The following is a 20,310-nucleotide window of genomic DNA, read 5'->3' on the forward strand; positions in this document are numbered from 1 at the left end:
AGTTTTAGTCCTTTAGTCGTACGTGGACTGGCAGGCATTCAAGCTTGTGCTGAAGAAGTGATCTGGATGAGCGTTTAGTGCCCTCTAGTGGTCCTTTAGAAGTAGCTCTGCAGTGGCTCTCCCAGGATGTTCTCCATTTCATTGATTACTCTCTGTACCTGGTGCTCCACTTCCTCACATTCATCTATAAGATCAAAACGTAAGACTTCAAGACTAATTCACAAGTATATTAAGATGATAAGACACTGTGTTTGGGAAAGGTTCTTACCCTCCATGAGTTCGGCCAGGAAGGGGATGGTTTTAGGCAAACCCACGTTGATGAGGTTGTTTAAAGCCTGTCTCACCTGATCCACCAGAGGGTTAATGAGGGCCTCTGCCCTCTCCTTGCTGAGGAAGCGCTGTTTGTCGTATAGGAAGATCTTGCCCAGGCAGTCCAGGACCAGGGATAAATTACCCAAAGGGCCTACCAGGTCCAGGCCCAGGGGCCCATGAGCTCAGGGGGCCCCTAAGCCAGAGCCTCTGCGAGAAGTCGCCGTTATATATGGCTTTAATTGAGTGTACCTGCGCTGTGTTAAAGAAATGTGTTTGTGCCTGTAAATCCTGTTGAGGTACAGGTCAATTTAGTTATTGTGCTTTTGAAAAACCCTTTACATTTAAGTAATGTTTTGCAATTTTTGCGGGTGCGCACAGGGGGCCTTTTACATGTCCAGGCCCAGGGGCCCGTGGTTTCATAATCCGTCCATGTCCAGGACATACTGCAGAAGCTGGCAGCTCTTCTCCTGCTCATCATCCCCGTCGAAGAAGGCTTCATCTGGCAGACATTAAAGAGGATACAGAAAAATATTTTTACCACAGAACCTTGAGAAAACACACCAGGGATGCAAACTCCTTATGGGTGAAAAAGGTGTGTATTAGAATATATGCGGATTGCAAGTGTTATTGTGTAAAGAATGTCATGTGAAATATCAAGGACAACTGGGGTGATTTTTGGGTTTTCTTTTGCCCTTGAGAATATAGTGTGCTGGAAGAGAGTGATACTCCCTGTTCTTCTTATCTCTGTAACCCTGTTAAATAGACACTGCCTGTGAGAGAATTCATCCAAATCTCACTGACTGCTTGCTGTTCACTCTGTGTGTTTCTGGTCCTTCTGCAGAAGACTTATAAACGTATTACTAATATCTAATTATAAGACTGATCTCGCATAAGACTGGTTACTTATGCTGGTTACTATTTCCACCACATGTGACAAAGATACGAACCCCCTAGGGGGTCCGGTGGCATGCCTCCTTGTGGGAAGACATTTTGATAAATATCAGCTTTAAAATGTGGCTTTACAGTCGATATTAACATGAGTATAAAGGGTAAGTCACACCCTAGAATTAAGCAAATTACGTGAGCAACCTATCTTTTGGGAGTTAATCCAAAATAATACGTACTGGTAACAAGTGCAGTATTTTGCATTCATGGTTTTGGAAGTATAAGTGTATGTTCATGCACCATGCAATGCGAGACGACTGTACTTTTATTTCAGTGAGGAGATTCGACACAATATAATAATAATAATAATGTGATCATTTTTATTATTTCTACATATCAAAACAAACATCAATCAAGCATCACATTTAAAACTAACAGACCCTTAATATCAGGCCTGAGGATCTTAAGATGCCTCATGCAAATATACTGAAATTCTATTTTCTTCAGCACTGAAATTAAAGTAACATGTGGGGTGGTAATATTGCTGTTACTCACAAATGGAATAAAATAGAAATAAAATGTATTACTTGAGTGTAAAGACGAAACACTTTTCATTACTTTTCATCTTTTATTAGCAAGGCACAATAACAAATACAAGTCTCACTTTTCAACTTTTATCATTGAGTTTCAGTCCTTTAGTCGTATGTGGACTGGCAGACATTCAAGCTTGTGCTGAAGAAGTGATCTGGATGAGTGTTTGGTGCCCTCTAGTGGTGCTTTAGAAGTAGCTCTGCAGTGGCTCTCCCAGAATGTTCTCCATTTCATTGATTACTTTCTGTACCTGGTGCTCCACTTCCTCACATTCATCTAGTAGATCAAAACATAAGACTTATATTAAACAATTCACAGGTATATTAAGACGATAAGACACAGTGTTTGTGAAAGGTTCTTACCCTCCATGAGTTCGGCAAGGAAGGGGATGGTTTCAGGCAGCAGGACCATGTAGTTCTCCTTCAGTCTCCCAGCAAGCTCCAGCACCATGAGCAGGGCTGAAAACCGCACCTGGGAACATAAAGAATAAACATTTATCAGATCATGAGAGAGTCTTAGGCAGCTACATACAAGGGACTATGAAGTATCAGGCCAATCTCTAGTCATCTATCACCTCACCCTCTACAAATATCTACACAATGTAAGGGACCATACCTTCGGGGAGCTGTGTCGTGTTTTCAGCAGAACCTGGTAGTTGAGGACCTTCCACTGGGAGTCATCTCCCATAGCAACAGCAAACTGACCAATGCAGGGCACCAGGTGTTTCGTGATTCTGGCCTGGTAGACCTCCTCTCCACCCAGCATGTTCTCCAGCTGTGGACAGAACACCAGAGATTAGGATGGCTCTCAAAAGTGAAAGAGCTGCTTTAGCTAGCCATTATGAGATCAATTATAGGGAGCATAAGGATTAACTTGTCACTTTCACTGTCACTTTGGAAAAAAACATGGCAATTCAAAACATGACAGAGATTAAAACAGATTTGTGGCACTGAAACACACGTTGATGTGGTTGTTTAAAGGCTGTCTCACCTGATCCACCAGAGGGTTCATGAGGGCTTCTGCCCTCTCCTTGCTGAGGAAGCGCTGTGTGTCGTATAGGAAGATCTTGCCCAGGCAGTCCAGGACATACTGCAGGAGCTGGCAACTTTTCTCCTGCTCATCATCCCCGTCGAAGAACGCTTCATCTGGCAGACATGAAAGAGGATACAGAAAAATATTTTTACCACAGAACCTTGAGAAAACACATCAGGGATGCAAACTCCTTCTGGGTGAAAAAGGTGTGTATTAGAATATATGCGGATTGCAAGTGTTATTGTGTAAAGCATGTCATGTGAAATATTAAGGACAACTGGGGTGATTTTGTTTTCTGTCCTTGAGAAAATAATGTGTACTCCCTGTTCTAATCTCTGTAGCCCTGTTAAATCCTTCTGCAGAAGACTAATAATTACTAATATAATTATGAGACTGATCTCGCATTAGACTGGTGACAAAAATACGGAAGGAAGTAGAACTGATTGGATCTACACAAATCACACAAATGACCTATTTCGGATTCAAATGACGGTTTTCCAAGTAAGGTGACAAGTTTGCATCTCTTCACATCTGACAAAATATATTACTTGAATTAATTACTTCAGCTGTCTTTCAGAACAGAATTTGGATTGACCTACCTAGCGTACGGACATTGTATCATTGTCACAAACCTTTATTCGTCGTGTGAATCTGGCGGAGGAGGTCAGAGAATGGCTTGACCAGCTGGCCAGCGAAGAGCACAAAGAGCCCCTTCAGCTTCTCAGCAATGCAGTCTGACAGGCGGTAAAAAGTAAGCTGTCTGTCCTTGGTTGTGCTATCCGTCTTGCACCAGTCAAACAGCTGTAAACAGAAAAATGAGAATTACCTAAAGATCCGAAAACCACTTTATATTTGGCACACACATACTGTGAATTCATTTATTTGTATTGCTCAAAGTGAAAAGGAATTTCAAGGAATTTTAAACCCAAAGTGCAAGAATTTCACACCGTTTTAAACAAGAACCTACCTTGAAGAAGAGGGGTCTGAAGGTGACTTCTGATAGCTTCATGACCATTCCCAGCAGACAGTCAATCACTGAGCCCTCAATCTCCTGGGTTTTAACCAGATCACCCTAGAATGAAAATAAATACATTCATTATTAAATCATATCTCCACATTTAACATTCACACTTGACGACACTGTTATGGCCATGGTGAGTACCTGACAGTGTTGGGCTCGGAAGTCAAGCGATGACAAGAAGAATGTGGTGAGGTCTGACTGGTGGGAGTTGAGCTGGTCCTTGTCCATGTGAGCAATGTGCTCTTTCAAAATGACCATTAACGGCCCAAGACGGTTCTGTGGAGAGAGGGTAAACGTATTAGTAGTATTAGTATAGTATAGTATAGTATTAGTGCTATAAGCTACAGGGGAACTCAACATCTCAGCACAGTTATAAAGCACTGCTAACTTGTTCATTCAAAGTGTATTTGTTCAGCTATTCAAGAAGCTGTGGTCTCAGGATCTCCTTTACATGACCAACATTCTAACCTGTTCATCAACTCACCTGCTGGGACTCCACAAGACTTTGGTAACACTTGGTAACTGTGGGCAGTAGGACCCTGGGCGGTAGTTTGGTTGCCAGGGTTGTGCGGAGTGAGGAGAGGCGTGCTGCCAGCTGTGGGCACGTGGTGGTCTGCTCTGCCACCCGACTCAGACGTGTCACCTGGCAGTGGCAAAAAGGGTACCAGCATTCAGAAAAGTGATATTTCACTTGATTCATTTACATGTACATTCAATCACAGGACAGATGCATCTTGCTAGAGAAGATACGTCTCTCTTCCCCCGTGATGTAGGCGTGCAGTATGTTTATGGGGCTCTGAAGCTGCAGAGGAGGGGCTCACCTGCAGCAGCGTGTCCAGCAGGTATGGGCTGATGAAGTGAGGGAGTGTCTCGGAGACTCGCTGCAGAGCGGTCACAGCACTCAGCAGGTAGATCTCATTGGACAGCAGATCCTTGCGCTCCACCAGCGTGTTCAGCACTCCTGGCATAAGTCTGGAAGACAAAACCCACAATGCATCAGCGCTCAAACAAAAAAGACACCACATAAACATTTGGCAAGAGAAGATCATTTAGAATACTACTGGAGAATAAATCAACCAATACGATTCATTCTCTTTCAAAATAACACACACTGTTGTTGACTGACTCATTCACTACACAAGTTTAAGTTCGACCAAGAAGTCGCAGTAGCATGTTAAGATCAGCACTGTAATGAAAACAAAAACTAGCACAAAGAGTCTCTCCTGACCTGTGGAGCTGTGGTATGGCCAGGGCCTTCAGGGTGCTGGTGACCTCGGCGATGCAGAGCAGGGCGCTGCCCATCACGTTCTTCTCCTCCCTGGGCAACAGCAGCAGGTCTACCGCGCAGACCAGCACCGGCACGAAGGCCTGCGCGTGACCGGCGCCGAAGCTGCGGCACAGGAGCTTGAGGCTGTAGAGGGCCGTCTGCCGGTTGATAGCCTGCTCCTCCTGCTCCTCACCAGGCCGCTGCTGGGCTCCATGGCCCAGGACACCCAGCAGGTCTCCAGTGAGAGGAAGCAGTGCCGTCACCTGGGGGCAAAAACAGACAGGTAAAGGCTGTAAGGCTGTGGGATGATGCACTGAAAATAGTAGACTTCAGAAGATTTGATATGCCTATCGTGATAGGTAAGAACAAACATCATTTAGCTTATGAGTCTAAGAGTTGTAGGACAAAGCTTTTGAAGACCCAACTCTTCAGAGAGCACTTCCCGTCCTAACTGGCACTTCGACTAGTGCCTAACTTGCAACATTACCGCACTTCTTTTTATTTTTTATATATGTCTTATGTAAAGTAGTATTTATTGTTACACCAGGTTCAAATGCTCGTAGCTTTGGACAAAAGCGTCTGCTAAATGACTAAATGTAAATCACAATGGCCTGTCAGCACTCACCTGCTCCTCCTGCCACTGGGTCTTCTGCTGTAGTTTGTTGTTGAGCAGCTCCATGGCCTTCCTCCTCACAGACGGCAGCTGGTTACCCATCAGGCCCCTGATGACCTTGATGAAGGTGTCAGTGGGCAGCAGGGAGTTCACCTACAGGGGGAGAAAAAACAAATCAGTTGGAAATTCAAAATGCATTTAAAGGTATTACTGTTGATAGATAGATAAATAAATAGATAAAAACTTTATTCATCCCGTGGGGAAATTCTGGTATCTATTGAATACACTCAGTGATCTGGTTTTAATGGTAAGAATAGACTCATGAGGTGGGCTCTGGTTAGAGAGATTCTTACTTTGTCTAGGACCTCGTAAGCCTTGTTGAGCAGCGCTCTCCAGAATTTGGCAGTGGGGTTGTTACAGTTGTCCTCCACACACCGAGCCACAGTGTGGATGTAGCACAGGATCTCCTCAAGTAGACTGGGGACCATTGAAAGAAGAAAAGAAAATCATGCCAGTTCTTAACAAAGCAGACTGTCTGCTGTACATGTGTGAAGATGAGTGTGATGACACGCACCTCTGCTGAAGGACCTGCAACGTTTCAGTGGATGCTTCCTCCATATCTGCCACCTGAAAGATACCATGAGGCTCAGAAAACAAAAACATACAGGAGACATTCCATAAACAACTACTAAACGTCTTACTTGCGCGTCTACTAGCTGCTATTCCAGACCTACCTTTCCGACAAAACTGTTGGAGGCCAGCAGTTGTGACATGAAAGACACAGATAGGAATTTGTAGTGGCGGAACTCCTTGCTGCTGTGAGATTCAATACTGAAGACGAGTTCCATGGCTGTCTCCTCTTTCTTCTTAGCCTGTGTCTTTCTGGTCTCAGAACCTATTAATATACACACTATAGGTGAGGCCTCAGCAGAATGAAAACTGAGAGTAAATATCACACAGATTTGGACAAAAACTGTTTGTTACACCGGGATGTAAGTGATGAGTAGTGAATATTTGCTCACCCTCCTCTTTGTCCTGTGGTAGTGCCTTAAGGTACTTCAGGATGTTGATGAGCGATGCAAGTTGGTCGTTCACCTCAAATTCACAGCAGATGGAAATCCAGAAGTCCACGTCGTTTTCCAGAAACAAATCCTATACATTAAAAACACAGTTACATGAAACTCAACAGAAATCCAGCAACTGTTGCCTGACAATGACCCAAAATATCCAGGCTGAAAGGTTTTGGTGGGTTTTCCTCAGTCTTTCTTTGCTGACCTTCTCTGTAGCGCTGATGTTAGCGGAGGTCTGGGTGGCGTGCTGTTTGAACAGCAGCAGCAGAAGCACCCACAGGAAGCGGGCCGGGCCCAGGGTGACCAGCAGCTGGGAGAGGATGGGCAGGCGCCGGTGCTCGGGCACGTGGGGCAGCGCGTCAGTGAACACGTGCATGATCTTGGTCACCACGCACTCCATGTGGGCCTCCGACTGGGCAGAGCTGCCCTCGTATGCCTGTGGAGGACACAAGTTTGACTGTTACAAGACCGTAGAGCACAGGAAACAATTGTGCTGTTCTTCTGGAGCCAAAGGACAGAAAGACTAAACTCCCCAAACTTCCTCAAGGTCATGTAAAGTTCCTTTTATTTAGATTCAATTTAGAAAATTAATTTGCCACACTTAAAAAAAACAGAGCAGAAAGCAGAAGCATACCATCAGTGACACTTTGATTCCCTGCTGGTGGAGAGCTCACTCACCTGTATGAGTGCAGGGATGACCGCCTGCACAGTTTTGTTGATGACTTGGAAGCTGTAGGCGTCATCCAGGCGCATGATATTTGCGCCCATGAAGGTGAAGATGGGCATGATGTTGTGAAGGACCTTCTCCTGAGAAAAGGGAGGAGAGAGTAGAGGAGATGAGAAAAGTAGAGCAGAGAAGGATTTTCTGTTTTTTTTTTTTTTTTTTACTTTTTGTGAATGATGAGAGATGGGTATGGTGAGCAGATTGGAAAGTCCTCCTGTGACTATATTACGATTTAAGCGCCTGGAATATTGAAGCGAAAAGGCTTCATAGCACTGTAACAAAAGTAGATCCATTTCACAGAGGGTGGTACTCACAGGGAAGATGCCAGCCACAGTGCCCAGCAGCAGCAGGGCGTGGTGGTGGGTCTGGGGCATGTCAGACATCCTCACACACTGCACCACCAGCTCCACGTTCATCTTGTCCTCATCTAGAATATCTGTACAGGAGACATCCACAACACACACAGGGACCGTTCAGACTGCATTACACAATCAAGCCGTCTGCTAAAACTGAATGTAACCATACAGAATAATTCTAGGTAAATTCACATTGTAGTATAATAATATATATAATAATATACATTATAATTGTCAGACTTTAATAGCAAGATGTGAATCTTTAACTTTCAGAAGACTTAACTCTTAACTAGCCTAAACTAAAAGTTTCATATATCCGTACCTTGGCTGACTGGCTTGCCATCGGGGGAGATCTTCTGGCAGATGTTGAGAAGGCAGCCGAGAAGAAGCTGTTTGGTGTACTCCATGTTGCCATGCTCTGCTGACCCCACATCCAGACTCCTGCCATGAAAACACAACATACTGAGAAACCTTTCCTAGTTGGCAATATTACATAATTTGTCTATAATTTGCTATTTTGTCTATTTATTTGATCTATTTATTTTATTTCTTATTCAAATTGGCAATGGCAGCCAAAAAGCCAAACAGGCATAAAATTCCCCAAAAGAGTATTCCATTAGGTTTTGGTCTTTCCAATTGTGTTTTGAGTCAATTTGGTTAGATCTGTGATTATGACCAAAGGCACTCTGAAAGGAGGCGGAGATCTTGCACACCATCCCATACCTGGCTAGGAGGGTAAACAGTACTGGCACCAGGGCCTGGGGCCGCTTCAGCTTCTTCTTGTGCTGCAGCAGCTCCAGGATGAGAGTAACCCTCTGCCATGACACGGACGCATCCTCCTCAGAAGGAGCCGAGGCATCGGGGCCTTTCCTTCAAAAAGCAGAGCAATAAAAGCTTGACACCGGCACATTATAAAATGAGGCATTGATTCTTCAAAAGATATTAAGGATCTACTCCATTTTGAGGTCAGGTTTATCCTCTGAGGAACGTGTCTTTGAAATGGCACCCACCTCAGCCTCATGCTCCTGCGAGTCTGCACCACACTCCCAGAGACTTTGGGCTTGTGTGCAGGTGTCAGCTCATTGGCCACCAGCTCAGCATCCACAGCGATCTACACCAGGAGGAGATAGACATGCGTTAGGAGCTCTCGCTCAGGCCACTGTGGAGATTTAGTTGTTTTCATAAATATTAAAAAGTATATTTAGAGTAATAATAATGATTTAAAAAAGCAAGGTTGCGAGGTTGTTGACATTACCACTTTGAAGACATTGTTTACAGTCTGGGCACAGACTGGATTCTTGCAATCTACCAGCAAATCAAACATCGATCCCAGAATTCTTTGCTGGACCTTCTCATCTCCAAGAGCTGGGAAGAAGGCCTTGGTAATCTGTAGAGAGATTCCTTCATGAGACTGAGGCTGTGGAGGACTGGGACAGAAGTCAGAACTACAAATCACCACTAGACCACCCACCTTCTCCAGGGCCATGACCTGGACGCTAGGGAGCGTGGGATACGGCTGGGAGCGGGTGCTCATGGCTTTGAGGAGGACCTCCAGGCTGCGGGGCTCACGGGCCAGGAGAGGGGCCGACTGCTCGTTGTACTTGCCCAGCAGGAGCTGCACCAGCAGGTCCTCGTCGCCCTCGATCCCGGAGAAGTCGGAGCTGCACTGCTCCAGCAGAAGATCCAGTGGGGGCAGAATGATGGCCAGCACACCCTGTGCACGAGGACAATCAATATTTCAGTGAATGGCTACAACAAGCCTCCAGGACTGAGGTGGAAGTCCTAATGAGGTGAGGATCTTATATGATATAAATGCAGCATACTGACAATGAATTCCTTAACGTCACAGTATGGTGGCATCACCCTTTTCAACAGAAGTTGGTCTCACCTCTCCGTTGACCTCCTGTAGAGCTCTGAGCAGAGCTTTGCTCATGTAGGCCGGGCAGCTGGGGCTCTGGACACACTTCACCAGCTGCTCTACGGCGGCCTGCTGCTGCCTCTTCTTCCCTCCTGACGTGAGGGCATCCTCATACAGCTTCCCAAGGGCCTGCAGGAAAAGACATTGGTCTCATTCAAACGCTTTTACCATAATGTTTTTGGAAGCTGGACTTTGCCATCAATAATAAGTTAATAAACTTGAGTTGTAATACGCAAAGGCCACTTAACTTGACAAGTTTAGCATATTTTTTCTATCTATTCATAAACATTTCATACTTAGTTGGTATGGGTAGGAAATTCAAATCTGAGTATAATTCTGCTGTGTAGGCTGGGCACAGCTAGCTGACCTGGCTAAGGTAGGATGGGTCTGAGATGAGTTCCTCTGTGGCCTTCAGCAGGGCTTCCACCACGGGTAGGAATGGAGAGGAGCTGGCTGCCTGGAGGGTCTGCAGACAGGCCACTGCTGCCCTGCGCACCTCACACACCGGAGAACACAGACACACCAGCAGGGAGGGTACCACTGATGGGAAACACACACACACACACACACACACACACACACACACACACACACACACACACACACACACACACACACACACAGTTGCTGTTTAGGCATTGATCAGAGACACTTACTCAACACAACACTAATTCTGAATGTGATCTATAAAGGACATAATGCATGCACTGTAACAATGACCACTGAAATTATCCTAAATTTAAAAAAAAGCACATTTCAGGCAAGCATCCATAAACAATCACACAATCATAATAAACATACTACTGAACGTTCATCACAAACAAAGAGACAGGTACCTGGAGATGCATCTGAAGCCAGCAAGTTGATGTTTGGGGCAGACTGGGCGGCCAGGAGGGCTTTGCCCATGTACAGAGCCTGGGTCTGCAGGAGGGCACTCACCCTGCACTCCAGCTGGTCACCCAGGCTATGGCTGTAGCCCCACAGCAGGGACAGGAACTTAAAGAGCTCCAGGGAGTTGCTCAGGTGCACCTGAAACATGGCAACCAACACATCAAAACTTAGGGGCGCAACATGCTAAATTGTTATTAATTATTTATTTATTGTTTGTTTGGTTGTATTTGAGGGAACAGGAAAACAACATTTACAGAGACAGTGCTCTTGATTTGCAAGGACATGACAACAGTGTTGTAAAAGCTTTCTATTTGACTCTAAGGTCGGTTAGACACACACCTGGAAGAGCAGCTGCAGCAGGGCCCTGAAGCTGGAGGCTAGGGGCCCCTGACTGGCACCTGTGATGACCACGTCAAAGAGGCGGCACAGCAGGCGTAGGTAACAGCACGTACTGGTGTCAAGCTTCTCTGGGTTCCACCACATCTCTCCTAGAGACACAGAGCAGAGCACATGTCAGTCAATACTTGCTCTGCAGCCCTGAGGATTCACCCTGACCATTATTTCCTATTTCAAATTCAGCAGGGACCTTAAACTGTGGATTTCACTGTGTGCACAACTTGTTATGCAGCATAGCTCTCCATTAAACAGACCTTAACTTCTGGAAGAGGCAATTTTTAAATACTCTATATATTTCAGTAAATCAGTTTATCAATCAAACATTCAAAGCCACACTTCTGCAAATGTAGCTCTCTGCACAGCAGACACAAAGCCATCTGAGATCATCTGAAAGCCCACCTTTGAAGCCAGACTGGGAGCTCTTGAGGCTGCTGATGAACTGGCTGAGGAGGGACACCAGCAGCATGGTCTGCTCTCTCTTTGCGGGCTGGCCAGAGCGCAGCAGGTGCAGGTACTCCCCCAGGTGCTCTGCCACAAAGGCTGGTGGACAGTTTTCAACAAGCACCTAGGACACAAAGTGGAGTGAGGAATACGCAGACAGACAGAACACAATTCAACAGGCTGTGGTTATATCTGGGAAGAGTACCGGCAATCCTATTTAAAAGAGGAACATATTCAAAGTGAATATTCATGGCAGCAACTCATTATAGATTTATTACACTTGCAACAATAAAGAGAAAGGTGTTACAAATACTAGGACTGATAATAATTAGCTGAGAATGTAGTGACTTTCCATCAAAAGTTTAATATTCAGAGCCTCCCCCCGTAAACCTTAATTTGCCAAAATGGGCCTGAGTAGCCACTGTATTTGCACTGTGGGCTGAGTAGCCCTGGATCAGGTATAATCCCCTCGTGTGTCCAGGTGACCGACCTGTTCTGGTGGCTGGGCGAGGAGCTCCAGGATGGCCGGTTCCAGCAGGGTGTAGAGCTTCTGGGCGGTGAGGAGGTGCTGGGTCTCGCTCAGGTCCACAATCCCTCGCAGAAGAGTGTGGCTCAGCACCACAAACGCCGCCTGTTCCCTCACTCCTTTCTTCTGCTTCTCCAGAGCCTTTGCCACCTCCTCGAGCTACAAACACACACAAACACACACACACACACACACACACACACACACACACACACACACACACAAACACACACAAACACACACACACACACAAACACTCAATATGTGTACGTTCACTGGTTTACACACATGAAGTGAACACTACAATGCAATGCAGCCTCCATGTAAAAACAAAAAGGTCATCTGTGAAGCCAGACTGCAGACTTACAGCGGTGCGCTTTGAGGCTGCATCCATCACGGACAGGTTTTGGGTCAGTGTCAGTATGAGCTGTTGGTTGGCAGCTCCCACCATGTTAGCCTCAAGGGTTTTCTTCAGCACTTCCTGAAGTTCTGGGCACAGGTAAACATTACGATAAGACACACACAATTCACACTCAAGGATATAACAATGGTGGTGAGATGAGACATACAGTACAAATTCAAATATGTAAATAAGTAGGACTTCCCTATGGACTTTGACAGCTAAAAAACTGTTGTGTTGCTTATAAATACAAAAGACACGGCTATTGATAGAGTTCCTCGGGTCATAGTGCCTACCATGGGCCCAGCCCTTAGTGAGGGGGAGCTGGGAGAGCAGGGTGGTCTCAGCCACACATAGGGCCAGCTTGAGCTCAGGGGAGTCAGGTAAGGGGCTTGTGACCACCAGGTAGGGCAGCAGCTCCCAGCCCACACGGGCCTTCAGCTCCGAGTTCCCCTCAACCACACGGGGGTCATCCAGAATCTGGATGGCTTGCTTCAGCACAGGATACCTACACAGGGCACAATACAGAACATAACCTCAAATAACCTCAAGTGGAACATAATGAACATGCAATATAATTATCGTAAAGTATGAAACAACTCTCTTTGAACTTTTCAATTGAGTTTAAATTTAGGGTGGGGTGGGGTGGTACATTTCAATGACACAGGGCCTAGCACGCACCAATCCTTTTGGGCTGAGACGTCAGTACGCTGAAGGAGTGAGAGCAAACTGGACACCGTGTCTGCAGAGTCCAAGCGGTCAATATACAGCTGTTTTAAAGAAAAATAGGACACAGGGATTTAATTAAGACGGCCTCTTTGGAATTCATCACAATACTATACAGGAAGATGGAATTGTCTATATAATTATTTTAACTAGTAAACACTTCTTAAAACCATCACTTTACCTCTAGAGCCTGCATGGCAGCAGACACCACAGCAGGTACATGATCTTCAAGGCGCTCAAGCAAAGCTTCCTTCAGGAAGGCCTCATCAAAGCCCTCCTAGAAGGACAAAACACACAAAAAGATAAATGAATGTGACCGCAAACCTCAGGCTGTAACAGTACGTCTGTGCTGGAGGGGGAGAACATCGAGGTCTACTGAAAACAAGATTAAAACACACTTGCCAACTGCAACACTTTTAACTGTACAGCAATTAGTCTGCAGAGGCCTTATAGGAGCTGGGTGACTTAAATTTGAGTGAAACAACCCACCTGTCCTTTACGGAGGACCTCCTTCAGGTGCTCCACGGCCATGTTCCTCACAGCAGGCAGAGGGTGCTTCAGACTCAGCATGAGTGAGGTGTCAGAATCAGCCAGGATCTGAAGGGGGTTGCAGCATACAGCAGTGTGAGAATACTCATACAGATTAGATTAGATTATATTCAACCTTATTGTCATTGCACAGAGTACAAGTACTGAGACAACAAAATGCAGTTTAGTATCCAACCAGAAGTGCAAAATAGCAATAAATGTATGTGCATATCTAAAGTGGAGTAAGTGAATAAATAATATATATACAGTAAGAGTTAGGTATGAAATATGAACAGAATTGGGACTAGCACCAATTGAGGTAGGAAGTGTAGATAGATATGAAATATATAAAGTGATGATATATCCTGTCCTAGACAGATGTCAGTCCATTGGTAGACCCATTTAAGTCATTATGTCCAGTTCGACTTCAAATCATTAATGGTACCTCATATTTGCCACTGCTCATGGAGAGGGAAATGAACTGATGGAAAAGGCTCCTGTCTTCAGAGGTAGCCACATCTGGGACATGACTGCCCAAAGCAGCATCCAGAGCTCCAGGATACCTACAGCATTACACAACATCAACAACACAATCCTACTGACTCTGACATCCTATTCTTACGTAATGTACTTTGATACAGTAACTAAACAAGGACAGACAATTCAGGAACCATATACAGTACCAGTCAAAATTTGGACACACCTTCTCTTTTAAACCACACAGCGTGAACTTTTTTTTCTTTACGTTTATCCTTTTTCTACATGGTAGATAACATATTTTTTGTTTAGAACATCCTTCCATATGTGTTCTTTCATAGTTTAAATGTGTTCAGTATTAATCTACAATGTAGAAAATAAATAAAGTAAAGAAAACACTTCTCAAAGAAATTAAAGGTGTGTCCAAACTTTTGACTGGTACTGTATGTTATTACAAAAGGCCATCAAGCACTTCCTTGTCTGAGCTTGCAGACTGTTGCTATTCCTCTGAAGAGACATGAACAGAAAGAGGAGACACAAACATACTTTGATTCAAACAGTCGCACCACCGACTGCATCTTCTGGTTTAGGGAAGAGATCTCCTCTAAGGGCAGCTGGTTTCCATGGGAGAGGTATTCCTCGAGAAGCAACCTGAAAAAGTAAAGAACAAGGGTGGCAAAGGATGAAGGGACAGATGGCTTTCAATAAATGGATGACAATGCTTTCCATACAAGCAGCAAATGAATACGTGGGTTCTACTTTGACGGTAATTACTTGGCTACTGTGCTGTCCAGGCCGCTGGTCAGAGGAATGTCCTGAAGGAGAGAGTTAAACAGACTCCTGTGGCTGCTGGTCTCGGAGGCCACGTCTGTCTGCATCTCCTCTTTCTCGTCTGCAAAAGACGACACCAGTGATTCCCATTAGGGTGATACTACTAATACACTTAGGTATCCTATACAATTACATACATTACACAAATGCCCAAATGAAATCAATGAACAGGCTTGACTGCTGTGATTAACTGACCAGACTGAGTGATGACGGAGTGAATGAGGAGAGGGAGGAGGTAACAGAGGAGAGGCGTGATGTCATATGATGATGCAATGCTCTGAAGTGTGGGGATCAGGTCAGGAACTCCGCACAGGTGTCCGTACGCTCTGAGAGAAGAGAAGCAGATTGATCAGCTTCAACGACAACTCTAGTTCCCCCTAAAACCTTGTTTCCTCTCTTGTGTTGCAAGATAGCGCTCCAGAAGCCAAAGTGTCACAAGGCAGAGAACACGTTCTTATCTGTTCCCTCAGAATTACTCAGAGACATTGCTGATATCTGACCATCCAGTGATCCAGTGGTCCATACTCACTTTGGTCCCACCTCCTTCTCCTTCTGGTTCTGCAGCAGGACGATGAGGCAGCCCAGGCCCTCTCTGGCCAGCAGCGGGGCCTTGCACAGAGACTTGCTGATATGCACGGCCAGCGAGTCCACCAGGTGAGCCTCCATCACCACTTTTAGTGCCAGCTGGCACACGATCATGTAGGTGGCAGCCTTGTAGTCCACAAGGGAAGACTTCAAGCCCTGGTGACAGGTGTGGCATTGAGAAGTTGTATACATACTCAACACAGAGATTCATCATATACTTGAATCTGACGCTTGTGGCTAAAACTATTCTCTTCGCTGACATAACTGTGTCAAAGCATCTATGACAACAGGCAGGCCAAGTCGATAATTCCAGGTTGGATTGAGACATTTCATCCACATATTCTATTATGACTGCTTCCTCGGTCTTAAAAGCTGTTTTGCTATCATTCAACACATTGCTCATCATTAATGCCTTAAGGTTTCTTACCAACTGTACTTGGGGTAAAAGCTTGGCGATAATGGAGTCTGTAATCTTTTCTGCGGCATCCAGAGCCGACACAATGGTGGACACGTAGAAAGAGAAGATCACACGGAGCTGGGCGCAGTTACCATCGCGGGCGGATTCAGAGTATGCCTGCAAAGGGTGATCATGGTTAGGTCGTGGGACTTGTTTCCCTCCTTAAAAATGGATACCAGATACTTTGGCTTACCTTGACAGACTTGGTGACCAGATTACAGATGAAGTCCATGAAACCCAGGTCTTTGTAACAGTGGGTCAGTAGAGTTCCTCTGGCCAAGGGCACGCCTGGTTTCTGAGGGCAGGGTACAAACAAACACTCTCAGGCAGAGGTCTGAATTTATAACTGCTATAACAGTGGTTATTATATAATTATATAAATTATTACAATAGTTATAACAATTCAAATGTTTCTCTGAATCTACTTAGAGGTACTACATAAAGGGCATATCACAGCGTATGGAGGAAGTTATAAAATACCTGGAGTCCATGTAACCAGCTCCAGCGGTTAGTTGGCTCATCTATCTTCAGAAGCTGAATGATTCTGACAAACACTTTGGTCTCATGATACGGTAAAGCACATGCTATAAGACTGTCTGGATTGTATACATGAATGTGAAACCTGGAAAGATAGTGAAACAAAGGACAATTTCTCATTTACAGAGGATGTCACAATGACACATCAATCTTTCATTGAGTACAAAAAGTACAGATGCATTTCAAAGACCAAACCATGTCAAGTGGAACATAATGAACATAAAATATAATAATCGTAAAGTATGAAAAAACTCTCTTGGAACTTTTAAATTGAGATTGAAGTACCTATGTAAAAGCCACTCAATGCACTTCAGTGCTGGCTTCAAAAGTAAGTAGGGAGACAGGCGAGTGAGGAAAAGGTCAATGTCTCTGTCCAGCTTCTTGTTGACTTCTTTGGACTGAACACTACGCTCCAGGTTCATAGAGGCATTGCTGAACAGTGTGTCCAGGAACTCTTCAAATGCAGGCTCAATCCCCAATAGCTCCTCCAGTCCATTGCATCCTACAGACATTGGACAGACAATATTACTTGCCCGAGAGTAGTAAGAACAGTGCATATGCTACATATGCTGTTGAATATCTTGCATGGTTTCACTTTTTTGTGAAAGATTTCTTAACAGAGACAATGCGAAGGTATACTCACCGAGTGCATAGAAGGTACTTCTATCTGTACTCGCTGCTTCTTTAGGGTTGAAGAGCAAGGAAGCAATCTCCCGTCGGTTGAACAGATTTGCGTCATTTTGGGGCAAGGCCAGGCGCTTTAACTGCTGGGCTAGAGACGTCATCTTGAATTTGTCCTGAAATATGTTGAAAACTATTCTGTAATGCACTGTCCTCACATCATCTTATTTCATTTCAAGTTTACTCCCTCTGTATGGCTTCACTGAACAACGGACTAAACAAATCTCAGGAGCATATGAAATGTTTTCATACTACAAATGTCGATACAAAAAGCCCATCTATAACGTTACCAAAAATGCACGCTGTGTGGTTTAATCTTCAGTCAAACTTGTAGCGGGCTAGCTAATTAGCTAGTAAGCATGTCACACATCCACGAGTTAGACAGAAATTAACAACAAATAAACTGACAAAGGGTACGCCCTCTTAGCTGCAAATAGAATATTCGATTGGTTTCATGACTTTCGTAATTACAAGATGTTTGCATCTCTTACACTACGTGTTACAGTTACAGTACAGTACCTTGTTCAAGCACCTCTTTGCGTCCACATGTGTTTTGCGATCTCTCTACGTCATAGAAATTGAAATTTACTTCCGGGTAAATTTACGATTCAAAATAAAAGCCAAGAGTAGGATTTAGATTTTGTTAAGTTAAAAGCATCCAGTAAATTATGGAGGATTATAGGGGCCAAAACTAACTAAAAAAATAAAAAAATAAATGAATGGTTAAATACTTGGATAAAAACATAATTAGATAACAAAATGAATAAAATTAGATACTAAATATATAATTTATATATATATTTACGTTTTCATGTGTTCACATTTATTTATTTATACCTACATTTATTTATTTATACTTACATATATTTATTTATACTTACATTTATCCACGGTGTAACTTAAATCTGTCATCCCCCGTCACCAAGTCAGGGGTAAATGCAGTGTATTAAGAAACACTTATAAAACTAAGATTTATACAAAGGGGAATTCGGAAATGAAGAAATGTATCATGAGCAAGTTTCCATTGCACACTTCTGGTACACTTCTTGAGAGACATTTATTTTTACAGCTGTAACAACGAAGCCAATTCAGAGTGTTGTTGTGTTCAAACTATGTCCACCAACAAAACATTAAATAATTATGTATACGCCCAATGTTTATAAATTAATAAAACAATAAAATGTTTGGATGGCCACCTACACCAAACTTAAGTTTGGCATATGATCAGGTTATATTTTAAACAAAGAAATTAAAGAAGTAACACTGTATTTCTCAACTACTGACATGGCTCCTATTTATTATTAGCCCAATGGTTATAAATTAATATAACAATAAAATGCTTGGATGCCACCTAGGAAGTTAAGTTAAGTTAAGTTAAGTTAAGATAAGATACGTTTGGCATATGATCTGGCCCTTAAACAAAGAAATTAAAGAGGCAACACTGTTTTTCCAAGCTATTAACTTTGCTCCTTCAATCAGCAGGACACCATACAGGTTGTCTCGGTCTCCCTTTCCTACGCCATGCCTCTGTTTGACTTCAAGGAAAATCAACCACAGAACACAGAGCAGCATTTCTTCAACAATGACAGCAATTAACCCCAACAAGCTGTCATAACTATTACACTAGATCCGGCAAAATTGCAACAGGGATGGAACAGGCAGAAGAACGAGTTTTGAATGGATGTGCCAGTATTTCCCTGATTAGTGCACATAGCGCAACCCTAAGCACATGTTTGGCAATAGGCAAGCCATTTTTTGGGGGGTGCTAAGTAATAGGATTGGGCTTGGATTAGCACACCAATGGTGGCACTGGCTGTAAATCCCTCATACTATCTCTGAATTTAATCCTACTAAATCTTAACACTGTATCCAACGCCCAAACCTACCGCATGCCATACAACAGTTTAACAGAATCGTGTTGCTGAGAAATACATGCTTAACTGTGTGTCTCATCCTATTCCTGTGTACGCTTTCAAACAGAAACATTGTTTCAGCATTTGTAATGAGAACTGTGCACATAAAGAGAGACACGAGAGAATTAAGATTTACATGATTTTACTTTAGACTGACCCTGAAGTACCCGATTGTAAACTCACACTAGGCTATGGCGTATAGACAATATCAGATATGCAATGAAACATTAATATTCTAGAAATGTAAAGTATAGGCACTGCATGTTAAAAAAAAATACTTCAAGAAACAGACCTGAACAAGCGGTGCAATTTCTACATCAGTCACACGATGGCAGCATTCACCACTTAATAGGCATTCGTCCCTCCCACCAAAACTGTCTGCTTGTCATACCTGTGGTTTTTCATGAATACTAACTGTAGTTTTGAAATTTTTGCACATTTTCAAAAGCACATCACCAGTTTTTGACAGTCCACTGCAAACTAATAATGTGATGTAAAAAGACAGACAAAGGCAAAATATACAGACAGATACAAAAGAATGTGAAAAACAAATGAGGATAGGGTGGGGGTGGGGGGTATACTGTACATTGAGCAGAGCAGGAAGAGCTTGAGTCACCCAACAGCCTCGGGTTGACAAAAACCTTCAGCGAGAAGGGGGGTGGTGGTGGGTGGGTTGGTGCTGGCTACAAAGCTGCCCATGTAGCCTCAAGCCTGGAGTGTACACTCAGTGCCCATGTGGCTGGCCACAATGACAAGACCCGGTGGCTTGGTCTGCATGACACACAAAGGAAAATATTCGCCAAACAAACTATTGTGTGTGCTTCCCAGCCCTATCCAATATCAGCATGGAAACAATAATATGACAATTTGAGTCAATAAAACAAACTCATCCATTGTCGACAGATTTCACAGTTGAGTAATGAGTATCAGTGTTGTGTTTAGTCAAAACACAGAGCAAGCAAGACACAGAAGGATGTCCAAGAAAAAGACAGCCTTGTTGTGTCCATCTATGTCAGGGTGAGTGCCATCATTGTCTACCGCAGTTGTGCATGCCGATGCCTGGAACGGCATTGCACCCTGGGATACGTCATGTATGAGGTATAGTGTGTCGTGTTCTGAAAAGAACTGAGCA

At 44.0% G+C, this 20,310-nt stretch overlaps 1 protein-coding gene across 1 annotated transcript; it reads right to left on the reverse strand.

Annotated features, from left to right (window-relative positions):
- Positions 1 to 1,828: 1,828 nt before the first annotated feature.
- heatr1 (HEAT repeat containing 1) lies at positions 1,829 to 17,813 on the reverse strand. The gene is made up of 45 exons (XM_080850676.1): positions 17,785 to 17,813; positions 17,228 to 17,381; positions 16,870 to 17,086; positions 16,528 to 16,669; positions 16,241 to 16,342; positions 16,018 to 16,164; positions 15,535 to 15,746; positions 15,201 to 15,331; positions 14,949 to 15,066; positions 14,721 to 14,825; positions 14,143 to 14,260; positions 13,659 to 13,766; positions 13,351 to 13,446; positions 13,125 to 13,213; positions 12,740 to 12,951; positions 12,411 to 12,532; positions 12,008 to 12,202; positions 11,476 to 11,641; positions 11,020 to 11,168; positions 10,626 to 10,818; positions 10,157 to 10,329; positions 9,760 to 9,918; positions 9,343 to 9,585; positions 9,127 to 9,258; positions 8,882 to 8,982; positions 8,595 to 8,741; positions 8,194 to 8,312; positions 7,830 to 7,951; positions 7,470 to 7,598; positions 6,997 to 7,227; positions 6,744 to 6,873; positions 6,456 to 6,616; positions 6,296 to 6,348; positions 6,075 to 6,198; positions 5,734 to 5,874; positions 5,070 to 5,371; positions 4,663 to 4,813; positions 4,326 to 4,484; positions 3,983 to 4,117; positions 3,788 to 3,892; positions 3,453 to 3,621; positions 2,779 to 2,933; positions 2,404 to 2,562; positions 2,151 to 2,259; positions 1,829 to 2,064 (listed from the first exon to the last, which is right to left on the reverse strand). The coding sequence occupies exons 2-45, from the start codon at positions 17,367 to 17,369 to the stop codon at positions 1,976 to 1,978; spliced, it is 6,462 nt and encodes a 2,153-aa protein (XP_080706802.1). The 5' UTR covers positions 17,370 to 17,381; positions 17,785 to 17,813; the 3' UTR covers positions 1,829 to 1,975.
- Positions 17,814 to 20,310: the final 2,497 nt, after the last annotated feature.

Source organism: Sprattus sprattus (assembly GCF_963457725.1).
Source record: "Sprattus sprattus genome assembly, chromosome: 13".
Taxonomy (NCBI): domain Eukaryota; kingdom Metazoa; phylum Chordata; class Actinopteri; order Clupeiformes; family Clupeidae; genus Sprattus; species Sprattus sprattus.

Excerpts from the sequence above, each read along its gene's own strand:
- heatr1 (XM_080850676.1), bottom strand. The coding sequence starts at position 17,369 with ATGACGTCTCTAGCCCAGCAGTTAAAGCGCCTGGCCTTGCCCCAAAAT. Across the intron at positions 10,819-11,019 it reads TGCTGCAGCTGCTCTTCCAG|GTGCACCTGAGCAACTCCCT; the intron begins GTGTGTGTCTAA and ends GCCATGTTTCAG. Across the intron at positions 5,875-6,074 it reads CTTACGAGGTCCTAGACAAA|GTGAACTCCCTGCTGCCCAC; the intron begins GTAAGAATCTCT and ends CTCCCCCTGTAG.